We start from the raw sequence: 14,584 nt of genomic DNA on the forward strand, positions 1-14,584 counted from the left end.
TGTTCTAAGAGCATTTTACAGCAAGGGAATCAACCTGGATTTGTCAACCACCCATCCTTGGGTAGCTGGTATTTCCCTTAAAATCTGTGGTTTCCCCATTGTGGTAAAACGATTAAAAATGTCCAGCCTTGGCAGTCTACAGGTCGACTGGTGCTCTTAAATTTCCCGACAAGCAGCTTACCTGTTTTTGATTCATATGTCCCCCACTAATGGATGCATATCCCTTACGTCACACTTTAGAATTTTCTAGAGAGTATCCAGAAAAGCCTGATGAAACTTGCTAAGGACATTCTAGTCGGCATTGCATTCTAAATATGACTCCATTGATTTCAAATAATTGGAAATTAATTTCAAATTCCTGTATATCAATTATTTCCATTATGCTATTTCAGATGTTTAGTAAAACTTAAAAGAATACATAATTCTTTGACAAACATTTTGAATGGAGCTAATTGTTGAACTTCTGTAAAACGTTTGTCAAATAATTTTAAGAACTTTATTTTAGAGAATTACTTAATATAATGTAAAATGTGTTGTAAACAGTTTAAAATTTTCATATTACTTAATAAAAATATATATTTGAAAATGTTGAATACATTCCCTTTTAGCACCACAATAATGCACAGTTGCATAAATGAAATATCAACATGTTTTATTAAAATGTTAAAATGTCACTATTCCTGTAATCCTTATTTAAAATGTACAAAAGTACAATAGCCTAAAGCTTTCCAGAATGTTTGGAATTAAGAAAGAAAATTCACTAAGTAGATTTTGCAGACGTTCGCAGTCTTCTTGTCTTTTAAGAAACAATCCACTACAACTCCCCTAATTCTGTAGGGCTGGTCCCGGGCATTGCGTTGTGGGACTTGAAGTTCAAGTCCGCCAGGTGCGCTGTATATTCAGAATTCGGTGCCCTGAAACGAACATCAATACCCATACTGTTGTAGGTTACCTTGCCAGGCCCCGCCTCATTTAATGGAGGAATATCAGCAGCAAAAAAAAAAAAAAGAAAAAAAAAATAGAAGGCTGGGGAATACGTTTATTTTGAATATCTGAAATATTCAGTTATGTACATTCATTTTAATATGTACATATATTTATGATTGTAGTTAAACGTAACGTTTATGCCTATACGGCCAATTTCATGCATTTTATTTGTGCATGCGAAATACCGACCCTCTCCCCAGCGCTTGCCAGATCAAGGGAACTGCAGGCCCTAGCTAATCACCGGGCGAGTATTTCTAGTGATCGGGGGAAAGGAGCTACGGCAACTGGGGAAGGGGGGTAATTATTATAGACTGAAAGCCAGCCAAGATTTTGGTGTTGAATACGTTTTCGAGTGTTTAAGTAGGGTGTACGAACGAATGTGTTAGAAACTGATTTGTTGTGCCCAAGCATTAAAGTTAACAGAACTGGATCAAAGGTAAGACTGAAACTTTTGCGGTATTTAAATAAAGCTCAGTTTCACAAACAACAGGCATTAGTACCGCTGTTGCTCATATGATTCTGCTACTTAACAGTTGCCGTACATTTGCACAAGATGAGGGAACAAATCATTTTGCAAAATAGATGCAATACCGGTAATGCATATTGGGGAGACCAGTTATGATAAAACCATTTGAAATAATAATAATAATAATAATAATAATAATAATAATAATAATAATAAAACATACTTGTTGAAAAAAACAGTATATTTGAATATGGTTAAGCATGGCTATGCCATCAGCATACAACACAAGTCAAGACATAGTTTGAGTTCCATTGACCTTAATATTACAGGTGGGATTTAAATTGAAAGTTGTAACATTTATCCTGGGCGAGGTCAAAGTGTTGTATTGTATTGCATTGCATTGCATTGCAGAACTTGCCAGAAGTGTTTTTTGCTGTGATAAAGTGTTTGATTTTGGATAGATTTGTTTAAATTGGAAGCACTACTTGCTAAGATTGATCTCAGAACACATTTGTACCGATAGAGTAAATAGGCAAATTGCTTTGACATATGTACTAGTTTATTTTAGTATTTCTACTGGTCAAACTTGGAAATAATACTCCCATCCCATTACATAGCAGTGTGAGACATTTCAGGTTTTACTCTGAACCTATTGGCAAATTCCATTCCGTTGGGGCTGAAATCTTACCCTTTTAGTGCAGAGACCAGTTTGCAACAGGACTCCTTCGGACCCAGTTAGGACTGTGGGCTTGCAAAATTGAAAAAAAAAAAAAAAAGTTGTGATTACATTTGTCCCACAGTTTAATTGTACTGTACATTGGTTCAGTTTGTGCACTCTACTTTTCAGGTAATAGATTAACATTAGATGTGTTCAGCTGTTTGAACCCAAGCCTCCACTAAGTGACAGTATGCCTTCCAGCCAGTTTTATAGGCATTTCTCTGCAATGGCATGTATCAGTACGATGTCTTAATGACATATTTATAATATTTTAGTGCTATAAATAAAGAGATGAAACTGTAAACAGAAGCAGTATTTTCTCAAAATGGTTCATTTTAAGCACTGTCATTATTTAACAGCTTTTCGTTTTTCTTTTACGTTCTCTTGCTTTTCAAAGTCATAAATAATGAGTATGTGTTGAAGCCATAACTTTAATTTTTGTATTTTTTCCTACTAGGGATGACTCAGAAATGTTGGCACCTGGTTATATTTTTGTAGACTGCCAAGCAATGTATTTAAAAAAAAAAAAAAAAAAAAAAAAAAAAAAAAAAAAAAAACTTAGCATATAGTTGTTTTAAATGGGTTCACATTTCCTCTAAATCTGAAGTGCCTGGGGTCACTCATAACTCTCTGTGTCAAACTTGGATAATAAAGTGTAGTTCTGAAGAGGATTCTCATCACTTTTAGAAAAAAAATATGTCCTCAGGCAAGTGGATTTGTATAAATGCATTCAGACTTTTAATAAATAAATAGACATCGTGCTGTTATTAAATTATTTATAAAAAGCATTTATCAACTTTTTCCCCATACAGAATCTTCATAACCAAAATATTCATTTACTGTAGTTTGGTTGAAACCTTGAACTTTTTTATTACAAACTACACTTGCTTAAAAACTAAATAATCTGGCACCATGATGAACTAGCATTTGGACTTACCACAAATCTAAATTTTCAATTGATTTACTGTAAGATTGTCATGATGGGAGATTTTGCTTGAGAGAGCCCTAAGGTCCAAGAGCAGCTTACAAAATGTAGTTACCTAATGTAACTTTGACATGTGTTATTTAATTACAGACACATCCCAAAATATTACATTTGAGCCAATTGCAAACAAAAAAAATAAATCTTGGGCGTTTCAACAAGTGCAGTGCAGCAGGGCTTGAATTTCAGCACGGAATTGCGGGAATCGCTCATTTTCCAAGTTGCTCCTGCATATCTGCAACTTTCAGTGTGGGAAAATCCTGCAGAGATATTGTAAGACACCAAGCTACTGTATTTTGTACCCAATTTAGAATGCCTGAAAAGCTACAACAGTCTCTATGGAGACAGTCTCTAAGCACTATGAGCTGCATTCTGAGTAGTTCTGGTTAAAATAAATAAATAACAGTAGTGCTGGATATTTTAATTGCCGCAAGACTTTATTCTCTCGTATGTGATTCTCAGCCGCTATCTTTAAGCATCATAGAAACTCAGTATACTGCAGTAAGTAAACAGTTTTGAAAAGAAAAGATGATATTAAGTCTATCTAGGTGTTGTTTTGCAAGCGGCGACTAGCTTTAAACGCCAGCGCACCAAAGGTTATGCACATATTACTCGGGCACCGTTAAAGCCACCTGTCTAGTTCATGGCTTGTTTAAAAGAGCAGACTCAGGACTTTCCAAAGACGTGTACGGTACTCCTAGCCGGAACTATGATCACCTGAAGTTAAGCCCCTCATCATGTGACAGAGTTCACAGCTTAGGTTTCGTTTTGAGTCTGTTGCTCTGTCATTGTAGCAGCTAGACTGAAAGGGGCGGTATCGTTGGAAAGCTTAGAAGTTCAGCTTTCCCTCCCATGTTCATTTCTTATTGAGGTTCAGTGGTGCAGTGTTTTTTTGAGCCATCTATGATTACAATAAACTGTGCCAAGAAAGTTTGTGAACCCCAGTGATAATTATGGAAATTCTATAGTTTTACCATGATAGCCTTCTTGACTCAACCAGTCTTTTCTTAAATATCCAATAGGGTTTATATTAATCCATTCCATGTCTTTTGAAACAAAATTATGTATGAATTAGACAAACAATGAGTATTTTAAAATTTGGGGTATGTGAAAAAGTAAGTGAACCCCTGGTTTTATCAGCTCAATTAAGGGGATCATTAGAATCAAGTGTTTAAATAATTAGGTAGATCTTCAGGGGTGAGTTTGGGAGCCCCCACCATATATAAAGGTCAGAAACTTTGTGAGTTTGGTCTTCACCATACAGGTGTGTGGAAACATGTCATGCCACTATCAAAAGAAATCTCTGAGGACCTCAGAAAAACAGTTGATGCTCATCAGTCTAGAAAAGGTTTCAAAACAATTTATAAGGATTTGGGGCGCCACCAATCCACTGTCAGACAGATGTCTTCAAATGGAGAAAGTTCAAGACCACAGTGACTCTACCCAGGAGCGGTTGTCCTACCTGAATCTCTCCAAGAGCAAACCGGAAAGTCATCAAAAAAGTCACAAAAAACCCCAGAGTAACATCCAAGGATCTGCGGGCCACTCTAGCCTTGGCTAATGTGAGTGTTCATGACTCAACTATCAGAAAAAGACTGAAGAAGAATGGTGTTCATGGAAGGATAGCCAGGAGGAAAGCACTGCTCTCTAAAAAGAACATTGCTGCCCGTCTGTAGTTCGCCAAAGAGCACATAAATTTGATCCACAAGACTTCTGGAACAATGTTCTCTGGACAGACAAGTCAAAGGTTGAACTTTTTGGCCTTAATGAGAAATGTTATGTTTGACTAAAACCAAACACTGCGTTCAAACAGAAGAACCTCATCCCAACCGTCAAGCATGGTGGTGGGAGTGTGATGGTTTGGAGCTGCTTTGCTGCCTCAGGACCTGGATGGCTTGCCATCATTGACACAACCATGAATTCTGCTTTGTATCAGAAGATTCTAGAGGAAAATGTCAGGCCATCCGTCCATGAGCTGAAGCTGAACCGAAAGTGGGTCATGCAGCAAAACAGTGATCCTAAATGTACAAGCAGAGCTATAAAAGAATGGCTTCAGAAGAAGAAATTCCATGTTTTAGAATGTCCTAGTCAAAGTTCAGACCTAAACCCCATTGAAATGTTGTGGCGGGACCTGAAGCGAGCTGTGCATGCAAGGAAGCCTTCAAATGTCACTGAGTTGAAGCAGTTCTGTAAGGAAGAATGGGCCAAAATTCCCCAAAACCAATGTGAGAGACTGACCAACAGTTAAAGGAAATGCTTAGTTGAAGTCATTGCTGCTCAAGGGGGTGCCACCAGTTACTGAATCTAAAGGTTCACATACTTTTTCACACATGGATATTGAATGTTGAATCATTTGTGGATAAATAAATTTTGCAAAAGTATCATGTTTTTGTGTCATTTGTTTAATCAGGTTATCTTTATCTATTATTAGGACTTAGATTAAGATCTAATAACATTTTAGGTTTGAAATATGCAAAATATGTTAAAATCCTAAGGGGTTCACAGACCTTTTCTTGGCACTATTTAATAGTGACTAAACATGTTTATTTTGGAAAAACTTTCTTTTTAAATTTTTTTTACGTACTGTATATTCTCATCTCTACCATGAGATCCTGTTGCAACTTGCATAATATGAAAGAACATTTTGTGGCCTTGCAGTACAATCTATCTAGTAGTTAAACATACTGTAACAGGGCGGTAGGAAAGCCCTGCTATTTAAATGTTATTTATTTGTTTTTAGAGCGGGGTCTCCCTCTCCACCCCTGTAGCCGTGTTTTTGTTTTGCATTTATTTAGAAGTGTTCTGGCAGGGGCGAGGGAGTAACTCGTCCTTTACCAGGGATGATTAAAAACCTTGTGCAGAAGGTGACCATCTCCCAAACTGATTAATTTGTTGCTAAATCGGGAGATGGTCACCTGAATAAAGCCTCTGTTCCTGCATCTGGCCTGCGTCCAGGAGGCGCTGGTGATCCCACGCTGGACACCGCGTGTGACAGGATGATGCTGAGTGGTGATGTCAGGCCAGATGCAGGAACAGAAAACAAAAGCAGTAGTGCAGATACGGTGCAATGGCGCTTGTGCCGTTTTATTGTCAACACAAAAAATAAATAAGGTTTTAACGAAGAGACTTCTCACAGAGTGAAAATAAATAATTAAACATAATAAATAAATCTTGAATACAAAATAAACGCTAAGGTCAGGCTGAGCAACTGCCTTCACTGATCCTTAGTTCTTTTAATTTATTTTCTCTCTTCTCTCACTCGCTCGCTCGCTCTCGTTCTGCCTCTCGAACACCCCACCCCGAGTACAGAGAGCTGCAGGCTATTATTCAGGTGACCATCTCCCGATTTAGCAACAAATTAATCACTTAATTCGGAAGATGGCCACCTTCTGCACAAGTTTTTTAATCATTCCTGGCAGAGGACGAGTTATTCCCTCGCCTCTGCCAGAACGCGTCTAAATAAAAACAAAACAACAACAAAATAAAAAAAATTTTTGTACAGGGCTTTCTAAAAACGCTCTAAAAACAAATAAATAACACATTTAAATAGCAGGGCTCTCCTACTGCCCTGTTACACATATATAAATGAAAACGGTGAAAAACAGGCAGAAATAGGGATGAATGTAAAGTTTTTAAAGAAAGAAATGGAGTGCTGGTTAAGAAGAAAAACACCCTTTTCTTGTGCTGCAGCAAAAACTTCACATCACCCGCCTTGTAATAAATCCTAAATTAGCTCGGGTGTAACCAATCAACTTCAAAATCACACACCAAGTTAAGTGGCCTTCACCTGTGTTAAATTGTAGTAATTCCATGATTTCAAGGTAAATTCAGAAGTTCCTGTAGGTTCCCTCTGCTGGGTAGTGCATTTCAAAGCAAAGACTCAACCATGAGCACCTCAAAAGGCGCTTTCAAAAGAACTCCAGGACAAAGTTGTTGAAAGGCACAGATCAGAGGATGGGTTTAAAAAAATAAAGGCCTTGAATATCCCTTGGAGCATGGTCAAGACGATTGTTAAGAAGTGGAAGGTGTGTGGCACCATCAAGACCCTGCCTAGATCAGGCCGTCCATCCAATGTGGATGACCAAGCAACAAGAGCTACAGGCTTTTATGGCCAAGACTGGTCAAAGTGTGCATGTGACAACAATATCCCCAGCATTCTACATATCTGGCTTGTATGGTACGGTGGCAAGAAGGAAGCCATTACTCAAGAAAGCCCACTTTGAATCCTGTTTTGAGGTAACACTCGGGAGATTCTGTAGCCATGTGGCAAAAAGTTTTGTGGTCTGACAAAACTAAAATGCAACTTTTTGGCCTAAATGCAAAGCGTTGTTTGGCGCAAACCCAACATAGCGCATCGCCCAAAGAACACCATCCCCACTGTGAAGCATGGTGGTGGCAGCATCATGTTATGGAGATGTTTCTCATCGGCAGGGACTGGGGCACTTGTCAGAATAGAAGGGAAAATGAATGGAGCAAAGTACAGAGAAGTCCTTGAGGAAAACCTGCTGCCCTCTGAAAGAAAGCTGAAACTGGGACAGAAGTTCACCTTTCAGCATGACAACGACCCAAAGCACAGCCAAAGCTACACTGGAGTGGCTAAGGAACAAAAAGGTAAATGTCCTTGAGTGGCCCAGTCAGAGCCCCGACCTAAATACAATCAAATTTGTGGCATGACTTGAAGATTGCTGTCCATCAGTGTTCCCCAAGGAACTTGACAGAGCTTGAACAGTTTTGTAAAGAATGGTCAAATATTGCCAAATCTAGGTGTGCAAAGTTGGTAGAGACCTATCCCAACAGACTTACAGCTGGAATTGCTGCCAAAGGTGCTTCCACCAAGTACTAACTCGGGTGGAGATTTATCCAATTATGTCCTTTGTTTTGCATTTTTAATATATAATTTTTTCTCAATAAAATCTGTTTCCCCCTTAACAGTGTGGAATATAGTGTTTAGATAAGTGGGGAAAAAATATCCTCATTTAAATGCATGAAACTCTGTGGCACTGACACTACAAAATGTGAAAAAAGTTCAAGGGGGGATAGACTTTCTATAGGCACGGTGTGTTTTTTTTTTTTTTTTTATATGCAAATTTGGCTTTTTTTTTTTGGCATTCTCCCCTAAAATTTTGGAATTCCCCTATTGGCTGCAGCATAGGGGGAAATCCCCCCCAGCACACAAAAATGAAATGCAAGCCCTGAGTACAGTATTTAAATGTTTATTATACATCTTTATTTGTTCACATATGGTTTATTCCAGCTCATCGACTAAATTCTGGCAATTCCTTCATGTGATAAAGAAAGAAAGTCTGCATGCAAAAAAATCGCTTTCTACTGTAACTGGTGAGAATGTGTCTGAAAATAGAGCAAAAGACCATTTTGATGACCTTTCAACTTCCCTTGGTACACTTAAGCCTGAATTTTGTACAGGGCTTCTGATTTTTGGTGCTTTACCCTGACTTTTCTACTCTCCTTTTAAAAATTCAATTGATACCTGTTAAGCCATTCATTTTTCTCAATCACAACAGAGAAACGTGGTAATGGTAAAATATATTCAATTTACAGGCTTTAAATCGCAAGTCTTTTTCATTTAAATGGCTAAGCAACTCATCTTTATGTAAATAGTCACGCATAACGATTGTAATGAAGTGTGTTCAGAAATAAATGCTCTAGTTTTCATCATAGTTTTAATAAAGATTAGTCATTTATTAACATGTTGCAATCTTGTTTGTATTCCCTGCTTGGTCAATTTAGTTTCTCAGGAGAAAAAGTTAATGAAATCAATTTTAATATTAACATTTCTCAGTTGTAATTTAGATACACGTATGGCTTAACAAGGATCAATTGAAGGAGAGTAGAAAAGCTGGAGTAAAGCACCGAAAAACAGGAGCCCTGATTATGGGTTATTGTTCCTCATCTCTTAGTTTTCCTACACTGAAAATACAGATCGCTTCCTTTTGTCTGTCCTGCAGATATCTGCTATGGAGCGAGCTGGCAGCATCCAGTTGGAAATCCCTGACTTCAGCAACTCTGTGCTGTCCCACCTGAACCAACTGCGCATGCAGGGCCGCCTGTGTGACATCATCGTCAATGTGCAGGATCAGAGCTTCCGTGCCCACAAGGTGGTGCTGGCAGCCAGCTCTCCCTACTTCCGTGACCACATGTCCCTCGGAGAGATGAGCACAGTCTCCATCTCTGTCATCCGCAACCCCTCCGTCTTCGAGCAGCTTCTCTCCTTCTGCTACACAGGCCGGCTGTGCCTCCAGCTGGCTGACATTATCAGCTACCTGACAGCTGCCAGCTTCTTGCAGATGCAGCACATCATCGACAAGTGCACCCAGATCCTGGAGAACATCCACTTCAAGATCAACGTGGCTGATGTGGAGGCTGAGCTCAACCAGGGCAGCAGGGGTAATCTTCAAGAAAGGACCGCAGAGGGGGGGAGGAGCGGCATGAACCGCTCCCTCAGCCCCCCGCACAGCAGCCCGAGGGGAGGTCGGCGAGCAGGAGGGGTGAGCCCCCCAGAAGAATCTATGAGCCCCCAGATTATTGAACACAGTTCCGAGGGCAATGGCAAGGAGCCCATCCTGAGGATAAATCGGGCAGGGCAGTGGTATGTAGAGACAGGGCTGGAGTCAGACCGGGCCATCGGGGGCATGGATGACGATGTGCGCGTGGTGGATGGGCTGCGCATTAAGACAGAGAGGATGGAGGAGTGGATGGGTGCTGAGACACAGGCTTCAGGAGAGGAGGGGAGCAGCGCTGAGGAAGTGACCGCCATGATGATTGATACCACAGGCCACAGCTCACTGGTGCAGGAGAGCTCGGGGGCCAAGGGGTCCCAGCCATCCAGCAGTTTCAGTGAAATTGACCGGTACGGGCAATTGATTTATATATTTTCGTTTTTGAACTGTTCATATTAATAAGTGCAAATTGAGTGTCAGTTTCTTTTGTTACCTAATTTAAAACCCAGATTAAAACCCAATGCCCACCGTAGGTAAAAGGCTAGTGTACCTAATGCTCCACCAGCTAGCAGACCTGGGGTCAATTATAATTATAATTGCAATTACAGCAGCATTGTTTGCTAAAACTACAATTACAATGCATTGTGTTAAATTACAATGTTATAATTATGCTGTAGTAATTGCAACAATCAGACTAAAAAGCAACATAAATAGCTCCAGTCACAGTAGTAATCACAGGTACAAATACAGAAGCACACTACATGATGTTTTTTCAAACAAATGGGGTCACTAGAAGTGATTGAAAATGTAAGTAAAACACAACATGAAACTGTGAATGGTTAAGCTTGGAAAGGTGTGTAATTGATCAATGATATGGTAATTGTAATTGCACAGGTGTGCCAAGGTTCAACTACAATTACAATGGCAATGAATTACAGATGACAGTTAGAATTGTAATTGAGCCCAAGTCTGCCACACAACAAAGCAGCATTTTGCTAGTATTAGAACATACAGTACATTGATGTCACATTCTGCTTCAAGAGCTGCTTTAAGATAAATGATCTGTACAGTATATAAACACCATACTTACACAGCCCCTTGAACAGCTGTTATAAGCAGGGTTTCTCTATGTCAATTGTAATATTGTAAGCAGACCTGGTTTAATGCTGTTCTGGAATAGGGTTCAGGTAAATTGGCTGGATTGGCAGCTTGGGAGTGGGGAGCATGTTAACCGTTTGTGGTGCACTCGCCTATGTTGTTGGCATGTTGTTCTGTTTCGAACCAAAGAGGCCATTTACCCCATCTGTGTTCGTCTAGTTCCGAGTAGCTGATTCTTCACAATGTTAGTGATTCAGCATCGACAACATGACTAGGTAACACATTACCCTCACTGTGACGTGCCTCCTTCTCTCTGTCCTAAGTCTGTTTCCACTTAATTTCCAGTGGTGTCCTCTAGTCCTGGTTTATGTGCTGCACTTACAGTAGGGTTTCATTATGAATTCCGTCTGTTGTTCTTTAAGCCTGCCTCTGTCTGGGTCAGGATCTTGGAGATTGTGTACAGTGTTCTGGAGTGGTAAAGGAGCTGGATAGTGAAGGTGTGTTTCAGTCAGTGTCTGTTTTCCCCCCCTGAGCAGGTTCAGCCCTACAGGCAGTGTTGTGGTGATGGCTGAACGGCAAAGAGCAAAGAGTGAATCACCTGGCAGGGTAGATGACCAGAGGCAGCCTACCTCACAGGTATACATTTCTTAAGTTCAGTTATTGTTTGTTGTTAATTTGTTTTAGATAATTAGTGGCTTTTGTAATTCACTCAATTTACTATCAAGTACCTACCTTCAATGCTGTTGCAGATGAGGACACTGCTTTTTGCATTGGTTATAGAACAGTTTGTTTTATATCCTGCTGACAGCACAAAGAGACAACTCTTTACTTTATACTTGTTAGTTTTATTGTCCACGTCACAATGTATTGCCTTCATTTGAACAAACATCACAGTATTTTTTTAATCAGGGAGAAGAGCAAACGGTTTTCGACATGGGTGGCTACGAGGAGTATTTGCGTGAGCAGGTGGGCGACCGCTGGTTCCGTTACAACCCACGTCTCACCTGCATTTACTGCTGCAAGTCCTTTAACCAGAAAGGCAGCTTGGACCGGCACATGCGCCTGCACATGGGCATCACGCCCTTTGTGTGCCGCATCTGTGGAAAGAAATACACCCGCAAAGACCAGCTGGAGTACCACATCCGCAAACACACAGGCAACAAGCCATTCCACTGCCACGTCTGTGGAAAGAGCTTTCCTTTCCAGGCAATCCTCAACCAGCACTTCCGCAAGAACCACCCGGGGTGCGCCCCTCAGGAGGTATCGCACAGCGCCTCCCCTGAGACCACAGTCACCTCGCGGGGGCAGAACGAGGACGAGTCTCCTTCGCAGGAGGAAAGTGGGGGCACCGCTTTCAGTGAAATCGTGCAGCCTTCCGTCTCCACCACGGGCCCGGACTGAACCAGGGCCCGGCTGCTCCATTAAGTGGTTTCCAGTTCACTTGGTTGTGTTTTATCTATTGAAAGCAAGACTCTTTTTCTTTTTTTTTTTTTTGTTAATTGAAGCAGGTTTTGTCAGAGATGTTGTGTGTGTAGTTCTACAGATTCACACCCACCTCTTCCCAAAGGAATTGCACTTTCATTCTTCTCATTCAGTCAACCTCATCTGTTAAGACCACTTCTCTCCACCCTGATCATCCATTCTTCCCCGGATTGCTCAAATTCAGAGCTGCTAATAACCATTGCCATCATTCACCCATGTTTTTACACAATGAAGAAAAAAGCTGCTGCTAGTCACATTCTCCTATCAAATTGGCTGATTTGTAATGTGCAAAGTACAGAGGTGTAGCTATAGTACCTTGAAGTGCTATTATTTCCTCTGCTTTGCATGAAACCAACATCATTTAATAAGTAAAAGGACACCTGAACCAAAACCAATAAAAGGATCTACAAAAAGGATCAAACGTTTAAGCCAGTGGGACTTGCGCTAACATTAATTAGTTTTTGGACCACAACGAAACTTACAGACTTTCTGTTAAATGTTCCATGTAGTATAAATGGGAAGGTTTCTCATCAAGTCTGTATGTTGTTGTAGAGGTTAACAGGCTTCCACAACTCTCTTATCTGAAAGGGAACGGCTTTTTTAGAGAATAGTACAAACAATTGCAATATCCAGAGTGGAAAACCCTGTTATGATTGGGGGTTGTTCATGTGAGAACTACAGGTTGCATCAAGTTTTATAGCAGCGAGGTTGAGTCCAGTACACTCGATGCTCCCTTTAAGTTTAACCCTATTTGCCAAATGCTTTGGATTTTTTAATTTTAATTAGTCATGTGCTCTGGGTTTTAATGGAATCAGGCTGTGCTGTGAATGTGATAGGCATTTAATAAGGCAAAGAGTTCCCAAACATGTTGAAATTATGTGTGTGTGTATAATAAATATATATATATATATATATATATATATATATATATATATATATATATATATACACACACACACACACACACACACACAGTGCCTTGCAAAAGTATTCAGACCCCTGACCAATTCTCTCATATTACTGAATTACAAATGGTACATTGAAATTTCGTTCTATTTGATATTTTATTTTTAAACACTGAAACTCAGAATCAATTATGTAAAGGTGACATTGGTTTTATGTTGGGAAATATTTTTAAGAAAAATAAAAAACTGAAATATCTTACTTGCGTAAGTTTTCAACCCCTGTGCTGTGGAAGCTCCCAGTTTGCACCGATGAAAGAAATTGCCCTAACGAGGACATTGGCATCCACCAGGTTTTGTGGTCAGATGAGACCAAGATAGAGCTTTTTGGCCAAAACTCAAAGCGCTATGTGTGGCGCAAACCTAACGCTGCCCATACCTCGAGACACACCATCCCTACAGTGAAGTATGGTGGTGGCAGCATCATGCTATGGGGATGCATCTTATCAGCAGGGACTGGGCATCTTGTTACAAGTGAAGGAAGAATGGATGGAGCAAAATGCAGGAAAATATTGCAATAGAATCTGCTTTAGTCTGCTAAAAAACTGAAGCTTGGGAGGAAATTCACCTTTCAGCAGGACAATGATCTCAAACACAAGGCCAAAGCAACATTGGAGTGGCTCAAGAACAAAAAGGTGAATGTCCTATAGTGGCCCAGTCAAAGTCCTGATCTCAATCCCATTGAGAATCTGTGGCACTATTTGAAAATTGCGGTCCACAAGCGTCGTCCAACCAACCTGAACAACCTGGAGCAAATCTGCCAAGAAGAATGGGCCAAAATCACTCCGACACTGTGTGCAAAGCTGGTACATACTTACCCCAAAAGACTTAAAGCTGTTATTGCGGCGAAAGGTGGCTCTACCAAATATTAATGTGTGGGGGTTGAATACTTATGCAAGCAAGATATTTCAGTTTTTTATTTTTCTTAAAAATATTTCCCAACATAAAACCAATGTCACCTTACAATAATTGATTCTGAGTTTCAGTGTTTTAAAATAAAATATCGAACAGAAGAAATTTCAAGGTACCATTCATTTGTAATTGAGTAATATGAGAGAATTGGTCAGGGGTCTGAATACTTTTGCAAGGCACTGTGTGTATGTGTATATGTATGTATGTGTGTGTGTGTGTGTATATATATATATATATATATATATATATATATATATATATATATATATATATATAATGTATGTGTGTGTATGTATATACAGTACCAGTCAAAAGTTTGAGTACACTTGCTGGAAACTAGGTTTTTTTCATAATTGTCAAATGTTTTACGTTGTATACGTTTCTCTAAATACTTGAAAATGAAAACACATGTTACAATATACAATAAACAAAACATGAGTATCAGAGCAGTGTTCCAAGATTTAGAGACAGTTCTCAAATTTCTTGATTCCTCAAAATAGCCACCCTTTGCCTTAATAA

The 14,584-nt window shown here is 39.7% G+C and overlaps 1 protein-coding gene across 2 annotated transcripts; it reads left to right on the forward strand.

Moving 5' to 3' along the window:
- The first annotated feature begins 948 nt into the window (after positions 1 to 948).
- LOC121327387 (zinc finger and BTB domain-containing protein 37-like) lies at positions 949 to 13,108 on the forward strand. 2 transcript variants are annotated; one of them, XM_041271403.1, is made up of 4 exons: positions 949 to 1,423; positions 9,120 to 10,021; positions 11,246 to 11,345; positions 11,619 to 13,107. In XM_041271403.1, the coding sequence occupies exons 2-4, from the start codon at positions 9,129 to 9,131 to the stop codon at positions 12,108 to 12,110; spliced, it is 1,485 nt and encodes a 494-aa protein (XP_041127337.1). In that variant the 5' UTR covers positions 949 to 1,423; positions 9,120 to 9,128; the 3' UTR covers positions 12,111 to 13,107. The 2 variants fall into 2 exon arrangements, with proteins under 2 accessions (XP_041127337.1, XP_041127339.1); XM_041271405.1 differs by lacking the exon at positions 949 to 1,423 and having other exon boundaries at positions 9,121 to 10,021; positions 11,619 to 13,108.
- The last annotated feature ends 1,476 nt before the right edge of the window (positions 13,109 to 14,584 follow it).

Source organism: Polyodon spathula, chromosome 14 (genome assembly GCF_017654505.1).
Source record: "Polyodon spathula isolate WHYD16114869_AA chromosome 14, ASM1765450v1, whole genome shotgun sequence".
In the NCBI taxonomy this organism is placed as follows: domain Eukaryota; kingdom Metazoa; phylum Chordata; class Actinopteri; order Acipenseriformes; family Polyodontidae; genus Polyodon; species Polyodon spathula.